Genomic DNA, 21,048 nt, shown 5'->3' on the forward strand with positions numbered 1-21,048 from the left:
CGATCAGATTGACATTAAAAGCAGACTAGGAAAAAATAGAGAACTAATAAAGAACGTGGATGGGTTTCAGCCGCAGTGGAAGGAAATCTGCTCTGAGGATTTCAGAGGGGTAGCCGTGTTAGTCTGTATACAGCAAAAACAACGAGAGTTCTGTAGCACTTTAAAGACTAACCAATTTAGTTTCAGCAGGCATAAGTTTTCGTGGGCTTCTGCCCACTTCCTCAGATGCAGTTGGTGGTCTGAGGATGTATAACGTAATCAGACAGCAGACTGGATTAAAAATGTGACAGAAAAATTTTAAAAACAACAGACTAGAGGAATACACAGGTATATCAAAGAAAAAATAGGTGAGGTACTGAGAGGAATGAAAAATTGGTAAGCAACCACACCAGATGGGGTGCATGGATTCTGTCTGAAATGCCTAACAACTCTCTGTGATCATTTACTTGAACAAGTTAATGAATGTTTGAAGAATGGATGGAGGCAGGGAGAATCATCCTCATACAAAAAAAGAAAGAAAGCTGCAATGAATTATTGACCAATGACGTGCTTACCAACTATGTGGAAACTTCTAATGGCAATTCTGGCAAAGATGGTCTGGATGTGCAAGCTCACAATGGAATGCTACCTCCTGTGCAAGAAGGCTGCACAGTAAACATGAAAGGGACAAAGGACCACCTCAGACTGAACTGGAGGATTACAGAAGATGCGAAACAAAGAAAGAACATTTTGGAGCTGGTGTGTATATAATAGGTATATAAAAGTATATAACAGGGTCCCACATTCATGGGTCACTGAGACATTGACAATGAACAAGGTTCATCCAAAAATCATTTAATTTCTGCAGCAATATATGGTTAACTGGAATACTTGACTCTACCTGGAAGGGACTCTCAGTGACAAGGTCCAAATTAAAAGAGCAATCTTTCAAGGAAATTCCTTATCAGCAGTGCTGTTCATGGTAGTGAAGCTGCCACTGACATGAATGCTCTGTGAGATAAATTGTGGTTATTATATCAGCAAAGAGCAACAACCAGTTAATCATTTGTTATACATGGGTGATCGGAAACTATATGGATGGTCACAAAAGCAGATACAGAAATTGATGACGTGTAGAAAAGTTTGGTGAAGATATAAAGTCACAGGTTAGCTTGGGTAAATGTGCATTGGCTCTGTCAAGGGGGCAAACTAGTACAATCAGATGTCATGTAAGTTAACGAAGGTACATCCAAGATATATCCCAGCATGGCCCTACAAATACCTTGGAATCAGGGAACTATCAGAGTTTTAACATAAAGAAGTCAAAGAAGAAGGGAGGAAAGAATATTACAGATGAATAAGCACTACCCTAAGGGCAAAACTCAATCTGAAGAATTTGATCCAAGCCATTAATATGTGGACAATACCAATAGTATGGTACACTGCCAGAGTGATGAAGTAATATCAAGAGGAGAAGAAACAACTGGACATCCAAACAGGAAAGTTCCTGCTGATGCATTGAGTAATGAATATCAATCGAGATGTGGACAGGATGTACATCCGACAATGTGATGGAGGAAAAGATGAGCTACCTGTGGAGGAAGCATCTGAGAATGAAGAATATAACATCAAAATATATGAGGAGTCAGCCAGAGTAAAAGATCATCCAGTTGCGATCACAATTGATGGCCTAGTGTGTATCCCAGCCCAAGGAGGCATAAAAGAAAGGAGAAAGAAAATATTCAAAGAAACACTCGACAGGTTTACACAAAAATCGGTAAAAGGACAGTGGTGGAGGGAAGTCAAACCCATTAATAGTGATTGAAGATTAACAAATTCATGGCTTGTAGAAGGGTACCTCAAAAGAGAGACAGAGAGACTCATTGTGAGTGCACAAGAGCAGCCCTTAAGGCTTTACTATATTTGAAGCAAAACTGACTGACAGAACTGCTCCCCAAACTGCAGAATGTGTTCCTAAAAGGAAGAGATGGTGGAGCATGTGCTGAGCATCTGGCTGGCAGAGAACGTATGGACAAACACAATTTAGTTGCCAATATCTGTATTGGAGCCTCTGTGACATATATGGACTTAACTGAACCATCTGGCAGTACAACCACTACATTGAAAGTGCTCTAGAGCATAGTTTCTCAACCTGTGGTACGCGTGCCCCTGGGGGTATGCAAGACACAGGCAGGGGGTACGCAGCAAAAAACCCATTGAAGGGAGGCAGGAAACAGCTGCTGGCTTCTGGGGGGAGGCGGGAGGCAGGCACCGGCTTCCCGCCCAGTCCCACCTCCTAGCTGGGAGGTAGATGGCAGCCGCCCCAGTCCTGGGAAGGTGGGCAGCAGCTGCCAGCTTCTTGGGACACTAGGTGGCAGCTGCTGTCTTTTTGGAAAGTTGGGTGGCAGTCGCCCGCATCCCAGCCAGTCCCAGCTTCCAGCTGGGCTCGCAGCTGGGTGGCTGCCACCTTCTTACTGGCTCTGAGCCGAGAGATAGCCTCCTGCGCCCTGGCTTGAAGATGGGCGGCAGCTGCCTGCCGCCTGCCCACATCCCTGGGTCCCAACCTGCGTGGAAGCCTCCTCCGCCCAGCTCAGATTGGGTGGCAGTCATCCACCTCCTGGGCTGGCAGCTAGGCAGCAGCTGCCTATAACTTGCCCAGGTGGCAGCTCCCCTGCCAGGCTCAAAGCCCGGTTCCCAGAAAGCCAGGCAGAGAGCCCAGCAGCTTGCCCAGTTCTGGAGCCCGGCTCTACTGGCAGGCTTACTTGTCAATTTCATTGCTTTAGCTGAGCAGTGAAATTGACAGCTATGACAGCCCCAGATTTTACTAGTATAAAAATCTTAAGAGGGGCCCACACAGTGTGATTTGCCTCAGTCCTGCACCCCCCTAGGGATGGCCATGGGGAGCGCTGCTATCCACTCTGGGCCACTGGTGCCTGCTTATACCTCATAAGTTCCTGCCTGTGTGAGGAGAACACCACGTGACACCTTCCCATCAGGCCATAGTGATTGTCTGGCTTTGACTTTTGCTCCTATATGGAGGAAGGGGAGGGGAAAGGAGGGGAGAAACAGCAGGGGGTTGTGATCTGCCACAGCTACACAGCACTGCAGAACTCAGAACTCTCCTGCTTTACGAGAAATACAGTCGTCCAGTGGCAAAGGGGGAAAAGATTGTATTTCTCAGAGTGGAAAATTGAGTGTTGGGGTACTTATTAAAATTTTCAGAAGTTAGGGGGTACTTGCTACTTAAAAGGTTGAGAAACGCTGCTCTAGAGAACGAAGAGGCTAAGATTTTATGGGATCTGGTAGTTGTCCCAGACCAAGCAGTGTAAGCAAACAGGCCAGACATAGTTGTTGTAGGAGAGAAGGCAAAACAAGACCATGCTATGATGGTTCTCGGGATACTCAGGACTGTGAAAACAACAAGAGTCCTTTAATACCTTAAAGACTAACAAATTTCTGTGGACCTAAGCTTTCGTGGGCTGCAATCCACTTCGTCAGATGCATGAAGTGGAAATCACAGATAAGAGGTATATATATACATCCAAGGGCAAGAAACATAACAACGGGGTGGGCAAGTGCTAACAAAATCAGTTCAGTTAGGATAGATGAGGCCTATTTGCAACCATTGATTAGAAGGTGAGAATGTGTGAACAGTGACAATTACTTCTTGTAATGAGATAACCATTCCAAGTCCCTATTCAGACCCAGTCTGATTGTGTCAAGTTTGCATATAAGTTCCAGCTCTGCAGTTTCTCGCTGATGTCTGTTTTTGAAGTTTTTTTGTTGAAGAATGGCAACTTTCAAGTCAGCTACAGAGTGTCCTGGGAGATCGAAATGCTCTCCTACTGGCTTATGGAGGTTACCATTTTTTATGTCTGATTTGTGTCCATTTGTTCTTTTGCGTAGTGACAGTCCGGTTTGGCCAATGTACATGGCAGAGGGGCATTGCTGGCACATGATGGCACATATTATTAGTAGATGTGCAGGTGAATGAGCTCCTGATGGTGTGGCTAGGACCTGTGATGGTGTCACTAGAGTCGATGTGCAGGCAGAGTTGGCAATGAGGTTTGTTGCAGGGATAGGTTCCTGGGTTAGTGTTCTTGTTGTATGGTGTACGGTTGCTGGTGAGTACTTGCTTAAGGTTGGGGGGCTGTCTGTAAGCAAGGATAGGTCTGCCTCCCACAGCTTGAGCGAGTGAGGAATCATCTTCTAGGACAGGTTGTAGATCCTTAATGATGTGTTGGAGAGATTTTAGCTGGGGGCTGTAGGTGATGGCTAGTGGTGTTCTGTTGTTTTCTTTGTTGGGTCTGTCCTGTAGTAGGTGACTTCTGGGTACCCGTCTGGCTCTGTGAGTCATCTTGTTACCCCCCTGCCTCCAGCATGAGGGACTCCTGCTTGTGCTTAACTGGGCATTAGCTCCCTGACATCAGCCTGTTAGCCACTCAAGTAGTCTCCTCTGGGCTGCGCCAGCCCTTACTTTGCCTTGCCAGGCTAACAATAGGTGCATCTCAGTCTCCGAGTGTGTTTGAAGTGTTCCCATGTAATGTTCTGCCCCTTATCCACTGTACACTCACAGAAATACCAGGTCTGTGCTGTCCCCAAAGGAACAGTATACATACCACCTGCGACACCCTGTGTCTGTAACACCCCCAAAACCCCCGATTCACCAATGTCATATAATTATGATATGCTCTGTAAAAAGCACGCCTTGTTTGACATTATTTAAAAGACTTGATCAGGTAAACATTAATATCCTATTGGATTGTATGTGCTACCATAGTACGTGAAGTTATAAAATGTTGTAAATGCTACTAAAACGTTGCAAGGTGGGAAACTCCCACAAACAGCCTTTCAGGCACAACAATGGAGTGGCTAGACAGTGCTTATGGCTCTCTCTCACCCATTCAAGAACAGATTCCACTGACAGGAACTCTTTATGGTGAAGACTTCGCTGTGGGAAGCACGTTTGCAATGAGGTTGCTTGACCAATAGGAAGCAGCTGCCACATCACATGCATGGACTGTTCTAGTAAGCTGAAACAGACTATAAAAGGAAGAGCATCCTCTGACTCATGAGTGACATTATCACTTGACTCCACTCCCATTCCATTCAACTGAACACCTGACCTGAAGGGTCCTCTGGAAGATGAAAGGATTTTGAAAGGGGGGAATCCCAGGCAGGAAAGGTTGCCCACCCAGCCTGCTTTTAAGAAATTGCTTGTACCAGCTAACAAGGACATTGCTAATTCAAATATTGGCAGTGTGTAGAACTTATACTGTGATCTTATGTTTATTTCATTTGGAAACTACTTTTAATCTTTTTATATTTGCCACTTATAATAACTTAAAATCTATTTTTCTGTAGTTAATCAACTAGTTTAATGTTTTATCTTAACCAGTGTGTCTTTGAGTGAAGTGTTTAAACAAATTGCTCAGTAACAAAAGCTATTGCATGTCTTCTCCACAATGAGGGGAGAGCGGACTTATTATTATAATTTGGGGGATAGACTCCTTTTGGTGCAGTTCTTATGAACTGTGTAGGGGTAACTGGTAATTGCCTTCTCTATTGTTGGTTTCTGAGTGGCTAGGCAAGGCACTTATATAACTCAGTTTGGTGTGTCTTTGTCTGTAGATGGCTGTGTAAATGTAGCACTAACTTGCTGACAGCATCACACAGAGTGAGGAGGCATGTGATCTAGCTGGGTGTGGTGCTCTGCAGTGCTGGCCTGTGGGGCTAGGTGATAGTGCCTGGAAGGGCGTGTGCTGCTCCTTCCTAGCAAGGCATTCTGAGGGACAGGCCAGACTGGAGAGTGAAGAGGGCATGGCATTCCCACAGCTTTCAGTTGCACCCCAGGGGACCCCGTCACACCGCCTTGTATGATTCAGCTCAGAACCAGCATCTTGTTTAATATCACAGCACTTATATTTATAGTGGAAACAAGATTAAGTTTATTATAAAAAATTCAAGATTCATGTGACCGTGAATAAGAATACGGGAAACAAAATCAGAGACTAAATTTAGGTGGCAGGTTAACCTCCTGTCTAAAGAAGTTTATCCCCAAAGACCTCTGCAGCATTTCAAGAAAGTTTGGCTGAGATCCTGTCTTCAGGAATGTAAATGCACTTACTAGGTACAGGAAGTAAAGGGATGTTGTCCTTGTCTTCTTCTTGTACTCCCAAAGTTAATTGTCTGTACTCAGAGTCAGGATAACCACATCTGTATGTTCCTTTTCTGTTAAGTTCACATCTCTTTGTTGACTTTGTACGTAAATGTGTTTCCGTTGTATTAGCTTACAGTGCTTAATTTACATCCTAACAGAGGGACAGGTGAATACACGTCTCAGTAGGAATGCCAAGATTACTAGGTTGGGCAACACTGATTCATTTTTTGACATCATTATTCATTATGTCATCCGTCTATTTATAACATACATTAAAGTATCTTCCTATGATGTGTTTAACCTGAGGGCTGGATGTGCTTGTTTATTTCTCCTATGATATTATTGTTTGGGTTTTTTTGTTCTGTACAAGTCACCTCACCCAACAAAGGTTACTTTTTAATTGCTAAATTTTTTTAGCAGTAAAGTCAGGTTCTGTGTTCTGGGCTAGTCACCTTTTCTGATACCTCAGTTTTTCCCAGCCACAAACTACAAAGAATATCCTCTGAATTCTCAGAATAAAATGTCCTAAATCTGGTGTTGGTGGAAAGTCACTTATCTTCCCATATTGCTTGTTATTTTAGTTTGTTTTTCTTTTCACTTGCACAGATTTTCTCATGCACTTGTGTTGTAATGTTTACTATATAAATATTGCAACAGGAAACTCCCTCTCAGTGGTCCATAGAATTGATTCCACAATTACGTTTAATATGCAGAAAAACACCAGTATGTTTATGTTAAACATTATTATATTACAGCTTTCCTATTAGGTTTCTTTATACTCTCACTGCTGGTGACTGGTTATGATCTGACATTTGTTTCAGGTTTCTTTCTCCCAAAGGAAACTGGTAATGGCATCTCAAAAGAGGGGAGTTATGTTCTGCTTTTTTTAAAAACATGTCTGTGTATGTGTGGGAGAAAGAAGGGGTGGTTAGGATTACGGTAAGAGGACTCCATTGTAAAACAATAATTTAAAGATAAACTCCAATGGCATGATGAGATTACCTTATATCCTTAGGTAAATAAATAGTTAAGTATTAATGAAAGATAAACAAATACTTCAAGAGATAATGTCAATTGAATTTGAAAAGTATATTGCTGTCGGAAAATGGTGTACCTACTGTAGTTACAAGTAATGCTTACGATTACTATGGCCATGTTTACACTACAAAGTTCAGACAGCACAAGTTACGTTGGTGTACAGCTGCCAAAGTTTGTGTATCAGACGGATGCATGCACGCTTGGCTATTTGCATCAGTACTGTGCATACTCACCAGGAGTCCCTGATGTGAGGGGCAGTGCACCCTAGGTAGATATGCTAGGGTGCCCTGCATTGCCCTCTGATGCAATGCCATTTGGGACATTTTCTCAGTGCTTTGGGATTTCTGTAAGAAGTTACTAAAAAAAAAAAAATTCTCTTGTTTTTTCAGTTTGCCCTGTTCTGTTCATTCCCTCCAAGGCACTTGGCATTGGCCTCTGTTGTAAGACAGGATACTGGGCTAGATGGATCATCGGTCTGACCATTCTTGTGTTCTTAACTTACTGTACACCAAGTACTGTCAGATGTTCTAAGAGGCTTAATCCAAAACTCATTTATATAATTTAAAAACTCCCATTGACTTAAATGGGCATTGGATCTGGCTCTAAGCAAACAAACTGAAAAAAACTCAAAGGAACTTTTTTTGTACTAATTTATTACAGTGATTCCTGGGTGACTCGCTACTATCCCACATAATCACTATTTCTTGTAAAATATCATTTAGGGCCCAATTCTGCAAATATTTCAGCATGTGACTAATTTATGTATATTGAAATGCTTACAGGATTGTAGCCTTTGATTTAACTGGGGCTTCTAGCAATTTATCCAGCAAATGTATCAGTTTGTAGGACTGAAGCCTTATGAAGTCGATTCCTTGCTGATCAGACCCTTAAAATCAACACAGGAAAAGAAAAGACCTTATAAATTTTTAAAGGATTTAAAAAAATATTCAAGATGTACTGCTTAAAAGGGCACTCTAAATTGGATATTTTCATTAGACAGTTTCAAAATAGTCAAGTTGATAGTTTCCCATTCACTCAATTTGGACTGTGAAACTAAATTAGTCTGGTTTTTCATTTCTGTTTCTTTGTGTGATTTTAGTGAATCATTTAGGGCCTGATTGTCCAAGGGTTTGAGCAGCCACAGATCTCATGAGATACAGTTACCTGACACTTCTAAAATCATCCCATTAGTATTTTTACCTATCTCGAAAATGTGGATAATGACACTTATGGACCCTATTATTTATTAGAATAATTTTCATATTCATAAATGCAGATCAGTTATGTATGCTTCTATATTTAAACAAATTTGTAATTAATCTGCATCTACAATGTATATTACATGAAGGTGTCACTTTTGATTTTCTTTCAGGTCATTAGGTTGATTTGCATGTTAACATGTGAAAAGGTGCATATAGGCCTGTATGGCTGAACAGTCATGTGACTGATTTACATATATAAACAAATACAATTTCTTCTGTGTTTAGCACTGGCATTCATTTTCATGGCATTATGTCTATGCATCTGTGGTTGATTGCATGTTATTTGTATATGTAAATCACATACATTTATTTGCCCTGATCTCATTATTTGAATAAACGTGTTTAATTTGCCTATGCAAATAACACAAATATTTCTCACTGCCTGGCTTATTTTGAGTTACATATGTCAAGTGGAATCATTTCTTTCTTGACCACGTGTCTATTTTTAATCATGTGCCTAATTTGCATATGGGAAGAGGGATTTCCATAGGAAAATTATTAATCGGCCTACACACGGCATATGCAAATTATTTTGGCACACGTGCATGGTTAATTTGCATACGTAAATAACGTGCCCTTGCGGCTCTCCTTCTGCCTCCGGAGGGCGGGAGAGCAGGCTCGCGGGTGGGGCGCTGTTTGTAGTTTTCCTCCGGGTGACGTCACCACGTCTGTGCGTTCACACGCCACGCAATGCTGTGACAGGTGGCGTGCCCCCCGCGCGTGGGCGGGCCGGAGCGTGCGCAGTGTGCGTCTCTCTCGGGGCTCGCTCGCTCGCTCCCCGCGTCCCCTCCCCCTCCATGTTGCAGCGCTGAGGAGGAGACGGGCGGCGGAAAGGAGCGGAGCGGAGCGGAGCAGGGGAGGCCCGGGGCCTGGCGGAGCGGGCTGGAGCGGCAGCGGGCGGGGGTCCCGGCCCCGGCGCCATGGAGGGGATGGACGTGGACCTGGACGCCGAGCTGATGCAGAAGTTCAGCTGCCTGGGTACCACCGACAAGGACGTGCTGATCGGCGAGTTCCAGCGGCTGCTGGGCTTCCAGCTGAGCCCGGCCGGCTGCGCCTTCTTCCTGGACATGACGAACTGGTGAGGGAGCGGGCCGGGGCAGGCCCGCGGGGGACGGCAGCTCACCCGGGCCCTGGCGGCAGGGGAGGGAAGGCCCGCGGGGGAGGAGCCGGCCTGCGTGGGGAGGGGAGGGTAGGCCCCGGGGAGGCGGGGGGAGCCGGGCCCTGTCTTGCCTGGCACCCTGGGGAGGGCAGGCCCGCGGGGGCGGCCCTGTGGGGAGGTGTAGTCTAGTCTGTCTGCCTGCACCAGGGCAGCGTTCTCCCGGCCACGGTGAGCTGGGAAGGCTGGTCCCAGCGGGAGAGAGGCACTTCCCCGGTAGCTCCTTTCCCCCCAGCTGGCGAACACACAGCGCGACACGGCAGCTTCCCTCCTGGGCACGGGCTCTTCGTTTCCTTGCGATCAGGAGGAAAGAGACTCTCTCGCACAACCGTGCAGTCGGCCGGGGGCATGGTCCGCAGGTTCCCGTAGGTTGTTTTTCCTGTCTGCTGAGGATACACAGTATTGGGTGTATGTGGGTCTCTCCTCTCCTGGCAGCCTGTCTGCAGTTGGCTGGAGAAGGAAGGGCATGGGAGGTTCCGTTTCCCTCTTCCATCTGGGATGGGATGCAGTGCCAGTGCTTGTATCTGCGCTGCAGGAGGACCAAGAGGGCATTAGCACCCTCTTCTGCTAACAACCTCTCCCACCGTCCTGCTGACTTCCTCAGGGTCACACACAAGGGCAATTATAATCAGAAATGTGTCACCCTCTTCCTCTTTTCCAGTACACTTATTGGCTTTGGTGAGACGTATTCTTACTCCTATTTGCCTCGCAGAGCTCACAAGGCTATGGGAAAGTGAGCTGGAGTCTCTTATGTCTCAACCATCACACCTAAGTCATTGGCTGAATTTCAGTTGTGTGATAGAAAGATCCAGGTGGCAATTGAAAAAAATCCCTCCTATGAAGTGAGCAAACTTCTGTCAATGATTAAAAAAACAAACAAACATGAAAACAGTTAAATATTTTAGTCATGCATTTGGCTGTTTCACATGACACTGGAGATTGTTTTTGGGCCGGGAAGAAAGTGAATGATCAGCAAATGCTGGATCCATCTTTAGCTAGCCTCCTGAGACCAGGGAAGGTGTCACGCGAGGAAGTGGTGAATTTCTTTGGGATAAGTGTTCATGATACAATATTTCCTATTCAAAGCTTTTGGGATAGTAACATAAATACTATCTGCTGTATGTGTTGGATTTTTTTAAAGAGTAATATTGGCTTTTCCTGTACATTATATTTCTCTGGGAGGAATAACTTCATCAGCCAACAGTTTGAACTCATAAGTTATGGGGGATGACATAAAGGGACTTTTTGGTGTATCTTTAATAATTCCAGTTTATTTTCAGGCATGAATAAATCAGTCATAAAACTAACTCTTGGGAGAAACCTGGTGTGTCAGCAGCTCGGACAAATGTCTTTTTATTAATGAATTTTCAACACAATTAGTCAAACATATTTTGCCATGAGTTTGAGTTATAAATGTTTGACTTTTGAATGTTGGCTTTTACTCAGCTCAGACTGTTCCATCTTTGTAAGAAAGGAGTTGTTAACATTAATAGCATAAGTAACAAATTTTGGATATAGTCAAGTGGTTTTTGGAGTATTGAAAGAAATTTTAAATTGGTCAGCATTTAGGCTAACATTTTCAAACTTGGGTGCCTGACATTAACTTTAAGGATGTGAATTTGTTTCTAGTATTTGAATTTAGTAAAGAGAGATTGGAACTGATGCTGATTGGGTCTTCTAGATTGAAATGTGTAAGGAGGAAAATGTCCATTAATTTGAATGTAGTACAACCAATCCATGGAATAAGGTCCCCATTCCTTGTGTATCCCCCTTTAAGTGAATGTCCTGGCGGTGAAAGTGAGGAATTTGAACAGCATTGCCTTGAGCTAAGTGTGCTGACAGGTGCTGTGAAGGCTTCCCTCATGTAGTCTTACCAGTGTGCTACAATCCTGATCTGCAACATCATTTGCTATGCCAGATCTGGGACACCACATATCTCTGCCAATGCACCTCAGTCCAAATCTGCAGCTCCATGACTATTGGTCATGGACGTATAATGGACAAATACAGTCTAATGTAGGTATTTGGGGGTAATAGTGTGGAACGTCCAAATCTCTTTTTGCTTGTGGTCTAAGCCACAGCTTGCACCCACTTTCCTTAAAGAAGAACTTGCGCTCTGTCATGTTGAGGAAATGTACAAGTTTATAGCTGTATAATACATACAAGCAGTCCCAAGGAAGCTTTAGACAGCGGCCTTCTAGGTTTGGGTGGTGGGTTGAAAGAGTGTTCAGACTGTCCTGAAAAGTTCATTGGTTTCACTACCAAGTTGCTTGTTCTTCTGTTAGGAAGACACAAGTCACCTCAGCTTCCACACCCCGTTCCTTCCAGGTCACGATTACTGTACATCAACAGTAGGTTGTAGGGCAAGTGCACAGCAAGTAGTGCGCTTATGTGGAAGACCAAGGGCTTCACTTTCCAAGGCTGTCATTTTGACGCTCTTCCTGAACACATGCACAAATTTTAAAAAGACCCTAACAAACTAATTACATTGTAGTGAAAACAGTTTATTTTGCAACAGTAGTGCAAGCTGCTCTTTAAGGATATCTATTTTGCCATGACCAAACCTGGAGTTGCTTGCCTGCATGCTGATGAAGTACCATGCTGTAACAAATCTGAGCTATGAAGTGTTTTTGGAGGACACTTCCAATGGTATTTCATTTGTAATCTTAGTGGACATGCTGATAAATTAATTTATTATAAATTTGCAAGCAATGAGGAGGGATATTTTGGCAATTGTCAAAAAAAATCTGGACTCTTTCATGGTCAGGCAATGAATTACTTTAAGTAACTTTTAAATTTCTGATTTTTCCAATTCAGTATACCAAGCGGGAGAGAGGGCACATTCTAAATTCTTGCAGACAAAGAAACATCCTCCTGGCTTATTAGGAATATAGTGAAAACCCTGAAGGTAGAGTACACCTTGAGATTGCAGATTGCCAAGGCTTTTTTCCTTTATAATCCAGAATTATGAATTAAATATTTAATTGAATTGTATCTCTTATCTCTCCATTTTTCTAAATCACTTCCTTTGAGCTTTTCTTCTGCTTATAAACCAACCATTCCATTCTTTTTGTATTGTTATAGTTTCTCAGTATTGCCCTTTGGAGCCCAAAATTGAAGTTGCTCCATTTTCCAGCCATATTTTAGATGCTGGCTTTTACATTTTGTGAAAATGACACCACCGCAACATGCTTTTTGTGAGTTTTTTGTGGTTGAGGAGGTAAATTGTGTGATGAGGTGAGCTTCTGTTGCTCTTTTCAGACTTGATAATATTGCCTGGAACTGAAAGTTGACTTCTGCCCATGACGCTTTGGCACTAAATTATCACTTAATGTTGGAGATTATACGGGTAGTGTAGTCAGTGCGCATTTTACGACCAATGCTTCTGGGATAAAATCTGCCCTCCATTAAATAGCCTGTTTAACTAGTATCACTCTGTGTGCGTTTCCATCCCCCCTCCAGATGTTACGTAATCCAGAAAACCGGCATTGCTGACACTGAAATGCATCCGGCACCTTAGGTTTAAGTACTGGTGTAAATGGACTGTTCAAATGATTTTTGTGGTCAACTTAAGCTTCAGGGAGGCAACTTTAAATGTTGTGATATGGTATGGCTAGGAATATGTTTGAACTTGTTCCCACCCTTCCCTCCAAATGCCCTAGTAATGTCTAATTGTATCTACCTTAGAAATTTTGTATGGAAAACCTTCTGTGTTAATGTTCCAGGAAATGGGATTATTTAAATTGGACACGTGTAATATAGTGTGCATACACTGGAACTTTTATTGCTATTCTTGCATTTGGACAATTATTACTGCCAGTGCTCAGGACAGGTTAGAGCCAGATTATTCAGCCACAGGAAAATTCCTGCAGAGCAAAGTTCATACAGTAAAGTAACTTTTGGGTGAAGTGCATTTGTTATTCATGAGGCACTGCTCATTTTAAAAAAATCATCCATCTGAAGATTTTACTCTTGTAACAAGTATCTCAGGTTACTGTAAAAGTGAGAGACAAAAGGAAAATGGGATTTATTTTCTCTATCACTTTGTATGGATTCAGTTTCACTATTCCCCCTGTGTAGTTAGTTTCCCCTTATGTTTTATTCATATTGCAACAGGAGAGAGAAAAATATTTGTTTAAATCAGAAAATGTTAGTAAACCCACAAAAATTGGCCCAGGGAGAGATTCAGGGGCCAGGTGCAGAACCTGAAACTACTCTTAATTTACTTTTAAAATGGACTGGATTTGAAGTAGATGGTATTCTTTAATTTAAATCCCTGTCTTAACACAACCAGATGTTGGAATGTCATGGTGATTCCTTTAATTTAGCATTTAAAAATACCAGAACTTACACCTGCAGTACTTATTGACAATTTTTTTTTTTTTTACTTCTGTTGAGTGGGTTGGCTTTTTTAGATAAGCCTAATAAATGTAGCATTTAATTGAGGCTTGGCAGGTGGTGAAAACTGGTTGCCAGACAGTGTCTGTTATAAATCTCTGTGTTGTTGTAGTGAACCTTAATTTGTTTCTTATCTTTCTGAAAGAAAAATCTTCTTTATGTTGAGACTTTCTATGCATGTCTATGCATAAACTATGCACAAATCCGTGCATGTTATTTTTTTTAAAGATAGAATAAAATCTTGTCTTGAGGAATTGAAATTTGTATGTGAACAGAAGTATTTAATATGTTTTGAGGGTTTTTGGGTCAAAACGGTGATGTTCACATTTGGAATGGACAAAGTAATTATGAATAACATTGCTTTTGTATATAGTATCTCCTCTCTAAAGACGTGTAATAAACTTTTGTTTCTCAAACCTCTCCCCCCTTTGTGTGATAAATGTTCTTGTTTTACAAGTGGGGAATTGAGGTGCAGGGAGAATAAACCTGTGGCAGAGGTGAGAATATTACAAAAATCTGTCTTGAATTCTAGAAACTAAACATTTGAAAAAATATTGGTTGTAAAAAGTCAGCATTTTGAAGTTGTCTAATGGCATGTGTAGGCGATGATTTCAACTTGCAAGTATGCTTTTCCAAACAGTCCTAAATAATTTTTTTTATTTTGTCCATTTAATATACCACCTGTCCAGGGAGGAAGTGCAAATCAGGGCTCTGGATTGGGAGGCAGGACACTCAGATCGTAGCTTTAGCTTTGCCATTCATTTGCTGTGTGAGCGTGGACAAGTGACTGCACTTAGGTTTTGTTTACTGTAAAATGAGGCTAATGATACCCACCTTGCTAAAGGACTTTGAGATGAAAAGTACCTCTATAAATGCTAATATTGGTGTCTGTTCCTTAAGCACTCTGCAGAATTAAAAACACAAAGATAAAGATGCTTTGTAAAGTAAAAATGCAAAAACAGGGACATTTAAGCAGGCCACAGTAGAACAAATACCACCACAAAATCAAGTTAGAAATTGTTCCAGTAAAAGATATTACCTCACCCACTTCAAGTCTCTAACAACACAATAAAAGAATTTAACATAATTTGCCCCATCAGCCCATAAGTCACACATAGTGTGTTCATGTGAAATAAAGCCCATGATAGGAAATGAGATTTCCACTAACCGTTCCCAAATTCCTCATCCTGTCACAGAAAATCCACCACGTGTTGGACTGTTCCAGAGCCTAATACTTGTCAGGAACTTTCCCCAATATTCAATGTAAATTTCTAATAATTTCATCCCATCACTCTTAGTTATTGTCCTTGTATAGCACCCTAACTGACTCCTCTCCCTTTTCAGCTTTCAGGCTGCTCAGACCTAATTTCCATGCTAGTATTTTTTGCAGTGAAGAGAAAGAGGCAAGAAATCTAAGGCAGAATAATTTTCCAAATGCATCCCTCTCCTTCTATCTGAAAAATTTCACACAAGTCAGCTGCTTTTTAGAGTTTCATTGAAGAAGTGACGGTAAAAAAAAAAAAAGCACTTTCTTACTATACTCCTCTGCTCTCTGTGTTTTCGTATTCCTCTGGGTAATATAGTGACTAAAGCCAAATTCTTACTGCTGTCTGATAGCAGAATCAATATACTGTACCTGTTTAAGAGTGAACTGTATATTCTTATGACACTGGCCGGGTTGATAAGCTGCTGAACACATTCTTATTTAAGAACATTTGTTGTCGGTTGGTGCAAGAAGCCACTACTAGTGGTTAGTTTTCCCAGATTCCTGCTGAGCTTTCAAATGCTGTCAAACTCTAGTTGCGTCTTAAACTGAATATAGTTACTTGAAAGCTGTCGATGAGCTACAGTTCTTTCTACACAGTCACTTTTCTGCCTATAAGAGGCCTGATAGCTCTTGAACTGCTATCACCAAAATGCCACAGCAGTTTTCGGCTATAGATAACAGGATGTCAGTGTGTAAGTACAATGGCGCTTCCATTATAAATATATGGAATAGAAAATAATATTTCAACTACTCAATTCTTTATTTTGAGTCATACTTTTTGAAATTTACTACATCATTGTTTACTTTTCTAGTTTATGATGTCTCTGTATCAATGGTTCCACATACCCCTGCACCCATACACCCTGAAATTACTAAAAACCATGAGACCATCGTTTAGATTACTCAAAATACCATCTTAAACCATTTTTCCTTGGTATATTAAAAAAAAATCTCAAACTATCAAACTTTCTTTCCTCCCTCATAATGTAGGGAGTTGACCTGATAATTTACCATTTTTTAAAAAGAGACTTCCAACTTGTGATTGACATACCATATACTTCTACATCTTGAGCTGTAGACTTCTGAAAAACTGCGTGTGTGAGAAATGGAAGTGAAGGCAGACAACTATAGTGGAAGGAATTGGGGATACTATCATTTTAGTCCAGCTGAGTTGCAATACATGCCCAAACTTGTTCTCAGACAGTTTCTGTAGCTTATTCTCTTGTACTTCAATACAGATAATTATAGATGGGAGGCATAGCTCATAACTGAGGAGTTACCAGTGTTACTAGAAACTTTTGCACCCTTGTGGGCACTGATGTATCTTTGTTACACTGTGAAGTGCTATTGCTCTTCTGCTGTTCTTGCCTATTTCTAATGGCAGCAAGTAACTAACAACTCCCACTGTGACATTCTTAAAATAGTTTGCCCCACACTTAAAGCTTCTGACCACCTGCTTAGGATGGTTCAGCTGCTGGGGATGGCTGTATGGGTTTGGGGTTTTTTTTTTTTTTTTTCATAATGTCAGGGTATTGATTCTGTCACTGAGCCTGCCATTGTATGGCAAGATAAAATGCTTGACCTGGTGCAGGTGGGGTGATAGATAACGGTTAAGCTATGCATGTGCTCATTAGTACTTTTATACAGGCTTCCTAGAGGAAAACAGCATGGATTGATTTAAATCACTGATGTTAAATCAGCAAGCAGGAAACCTGGATTTACATAATTAATTTTAGTCTTGTTTTGCATTTGTACTTTTTATTTTCTAAAAAAGTTGATTCTCATTGATTGATAACCATTAAAATATGTTAACTTGCTACTGAATGTAGCCTTTACACTAAACTTGGTATTACTATTTGCTAACCTAGATTTATTATATCTATACAAATTCAAGCAATTATATAGTTTAATATACATTTATTCAGATTCTTCACTTTTGCATATTTTATATTGTTGGAAAATGGTGAATGATTCACTTCATATTTACTGGATTAATTTTTTACTTGTGACATGTAAAGTTGTATTTGGATGGAAATTGGAATTCAATGCACAAAAAATGGCATTGTAAAACTTTTTCATTAAATAAAACTACCATAAATGTGCTGATGTTTTGGGGGGGGGGAGGCCAAGTGAGTTTATGAAAACATGCTTTGCTTTTTAAAATATATATTAAACAAAAGCAGTAGTAGTTGTGCTTAATATATTGAACCAATTGTTTCTGGTCACTGTATCCTTCATGATATTAGAACTAGTAGCTCTCATCTTGTCACCTCTAGTTCTTATTCATAGACTGCTTTACTCTTCCGGTCTTTCCTCTTCCAATTCCCAATCAGTTTCTCAACTTGGAATGAACTAGTCATTGAACTGAACTAGTTGAATGAACAGAAATGAAGAAAATTCTTCTGCAGATGAAAAGAAACGTCTGCTGGTGTCAAAATCTGGTTTGGCACTTTAACAAACTCCATTTCTAGCTGCTTAGCCTTTGGCTTCTACCAGTTCGGTGGTTAGACTTTTTATTTAAAACTTTGGCAGGAAACGGGTTTGCTTAATACTGATTTTAAAAAAAAATGTATTTAAATTATTTTAACATAATATGTTTAGGTCTTAATACAGGATTGTAATAATTTTAAATAGGTTTGTTTTTAAAGAGAAAAATGTATTTCAAATTTAAAAATTTAGATTTTAAAAATCCATTTTTTATCCACCCTGGAAAAAAGTGACTGTCACTATTTTTTCGTGTGTGGAGAGCATTGACAATTAAATAAAATCTTTTAGTCTCACTTTCTCTGCCTTGCACTGTCTCTGCACAGCATACAGCATATATAGGGCCTATTAGCAGGGCCATTCATTCTGCAGAAAATGAGTTTAGATTCTCTGCCCTTCCTGGAAAATCCAGTTTGGAGTTGGGATCCAGCTATTTCCAGCTGAGACCTTGAAAGATTTTGGTTTTCTGTTAAAAATTCTTGGGAGATTGCTAATCAGGCAACTTTTTTTTCCCTTTGGATATAACATGAAATAGTTGAACTAAAAGCATTGGCTTCCCTCAGTATGTCTTTCTCCTGGATCATCCAAATTCCAATAATTTTGATTTTTTTGCTAGAGAAGTCGAGTGAAGATCTCTGTAACTCATGTCAAAATGAGGGTTTAGAAAATGATGTCCATCATAAGCCAATTAGTGATGGATTAACGCATCCAGTGTTATAAAACACCTTGTGTCTTTCCACTTAGCCACCACATTTTATGGCTGCTAAAACATTGTTTAGTGTTAGCGCTCTCTCACTTGGGATTTTCTGTTTTCTTTTCCATTCCTTTGTTCTTTCTGAAGGATATCCTTTGAGGATTCTGCTGTTTTAAAAACCAGCAGGATAGTTGTGTTAGTTTTCCTGTTTGACCCATAGTCTCAATAGTACCACTCCAGTTTCCCAACAGCTGGGGCTAAATAAAGTCGAGAGCAGGTGTTGGATATCAGCAGGTTAATGGTAGAAGCAGAACACCCCCAGGTGAGTTGTATCAAGTTCCATTACCGAGGAGGGGGAAATGATCCATCTACTGTGCTGTTTCTTTCTCTTGCATATTTTCTCTTAATTGTTTTTACATGAAGCACCTAGCTGAACTTTGCAGTTCCTGGGGATGTTTTGGACAAAGATCTGCAAAGAATAAAAGATAAGTAAATTCACAGGAGTTATATTATTGAACCATTTAAAAAGACTGCAAAAGTGCCTCTGTTTAACATTGTTTTGCATCTAAGGCTCTATGTTGTGTTCTTGATTTATTCTTGTATCACTATTCTGCTCTGCTTTTTTGTAGGAGGTATAAGGGTTGTGATTTACTTGTTTTTCATGACTTATGTTCTTCTGAATACCAGTATTCAGAGTGTGCAAATTTATGAATACTGAATTTCAGATAGTTCACTTGTCACTGTTTTAAAATGGGAGACTATGCAATATTCCCAGAAGACCATCCACAAGAGGAGGAATATAACTCTGCTTTCTCATTCTGTGCTAGACTTGCACCATAACATTAAGTGATTGAGTCCATTTGTCAGCTCAGGTGAAACAGGGAAATTAACTGAAGGGTGCTTCCTGCGTTCAGTGTAATAATTGCATCCTGCAAAAACTCAGAATCTGAAGGCTAAGGGGTGGGTTTGTCCATGGTGTGTGGTTTACCCAGGAAGCAACCTTAGCTTACTATTGTACTGAAAAGTCTGATTTTGATTGAGATCTGATTAGGTTTGTTTTTCTTGTTGGAAAAGCTGAAATTCTGGAAGCCTTCATACTCTTGTTAGCTAGAGGTAACTAAATGGTGGGGTGGTTAAAAGGATGGGGAGGAGCCAATAAGATCAGTACGTACATTTCTGTAGTTACTGAACTACTACGGAGTTGAGTCACTAACTTTGAACAGCATCCTTGTGCTTTGATCTGTATTTATATGGTATCTTTCATGAAAGGATTTCAGAGCACTTTAAGAGGTTTGTGAGGTTAATTCTTGTCTGTAAACTGTAGCATATTTTATCCTCCATTGTGAACATTTTCCTTATGAAGTCTTAAGACATGACAGAATGCATTCAAGTAAAATTCCCCCATAGGGCACATGCTGTCCTGCAATTGAATACATACTCCTAAGTCAGAAGCTGAGTTTATGGAAAACAAAGTGTCTTTCCCTATGTTGACCTCGCTTGGTGACTGGAGGGGAGTGTTATTGTAAACCCACAATTAATAGATAGTGCACAGTTCATTCCTATTCAATTTGCCCCTGACCTGGTTTGAAGCTGAGAAGGTTGACACCAATATCCAGATAACCTGAACCTATATTTTATCTTAAACTACAGTTGTAACATTCCTTTCTGTTCCTCTGGAGGGCACTCGCTAGGTTAGAATTTAGCCTGGTAGTGAAGACAGAAACTCAAATGAGAAAATAGCATAGTGGTCACACCAGGGACTGGTTTTCATGGTACTTGGGTTCTGTTGCCTGCTTTGCTACCTATTCTGTGCGGCCTAAAGCAAGTTAACTCCTCTGCCTCTTTTTCTCCATGTGGAAAAGGGATCATACTAAGCTACCTTTTAAGTAAGAATGAGGCTCAATTAACATATGTAAAAGTGCTTTGAAAAGTACCCTATAAATGCATACTTAATATAGCACTGTAGATTTGCCTGAAATGATAGAAGTTGAGAGCTTACTGTCTAACCAAAGTCTGGAGAAAGGAAGTTGGGTGGGAAGGAAGGCCTCTAGCATATGTGACTAATTTGGAGCTGCTCTGAAATAATTGATGAATATTGAATGTTGACCTGATTATTGGCCTGTTTGCTGTGTGAGTATATTTAACTAAACAGGAGGTTGTTTGAAAAAACAGGCAGGAAGGGAAAGAATGGTTCAAAATGTTTGCAAAGAGGTGGTTCATCTTGAAGTTATGGGACAATGCCAGAGCTATGAGCTTTTGCCTCCTCTCTAGCTAGCCTACAAAACTGGTTTGAACCAGGACAGGAGATCAAAATAACTCCTCGCAGGTTGAAAAAAGAACACACACTCTCTTGAGAGGGTATAGTTGTTAGGGGGCCCTGAGACACAGCCACTGCCTGAAGAAGATAGGCCAGCCTAGGTTACTGTCAGGGATGGTAAACTTTTGTGCAAGATGGATCTGTGTAGACTGTTCTATTTTAAAATCCTTTATCTCTAAAAGCTGTGTTTCAATTGTTCAACTATACTTGGTATTTAAGAAGGCTGTCTGGTCACTCTATTCACCATGGGTCACAGGCTTCTGAAGGAAAGAATTGCAGGTGCTGAACTCAGT

General features: G+C 41.0%; 1 protein-coding gene across 2 annotated transcripts in view; it reads left to right on the plus strand.

Moving 5' to 3' along the window:
• The first annotated feature begins 9,151 nt into the window (after window positions 1-9,151).
• ILRUN (inflammation and lipid regulator with UBA-like and NBR1-like domains) overlaps window positions 9,152-21,048 on the plus strand; it is a 42,738-nt gene continuing 30,841 nt past the window's right edge. For both annotated transcript variants that reach the window (XM_067531876.1, XM_067531877.1), the window contains exon 1: window positions 9,152-9,517. In XM_067531876.1, the coding sequence (XP_067387977.1) occupies window positions 9,360-9,517 (158 nt within the window). In that variant the 5' untranslated portion in view covers window positions 9,152-9,359. The remainder of the gene's footprint in view (window positions 9,518-21,048) is intronic.

This window comes from Emydura macquarii, unplaced genomic scaffold, assembly GCF_026122565.2.
Source record: "Emydura macquarii macquarii isolate MOO-44397 ecotype Brisbane River unplaced genomic scaffold, CSIRO-AGI_Emac_v2 contig_3220, whole genome shotgun sequence".
Lineage (NCBI taxonomy): Eukaryota > Metazoa > Chordata > Testudines > Chelidae > Emydura > Emydura macquarii.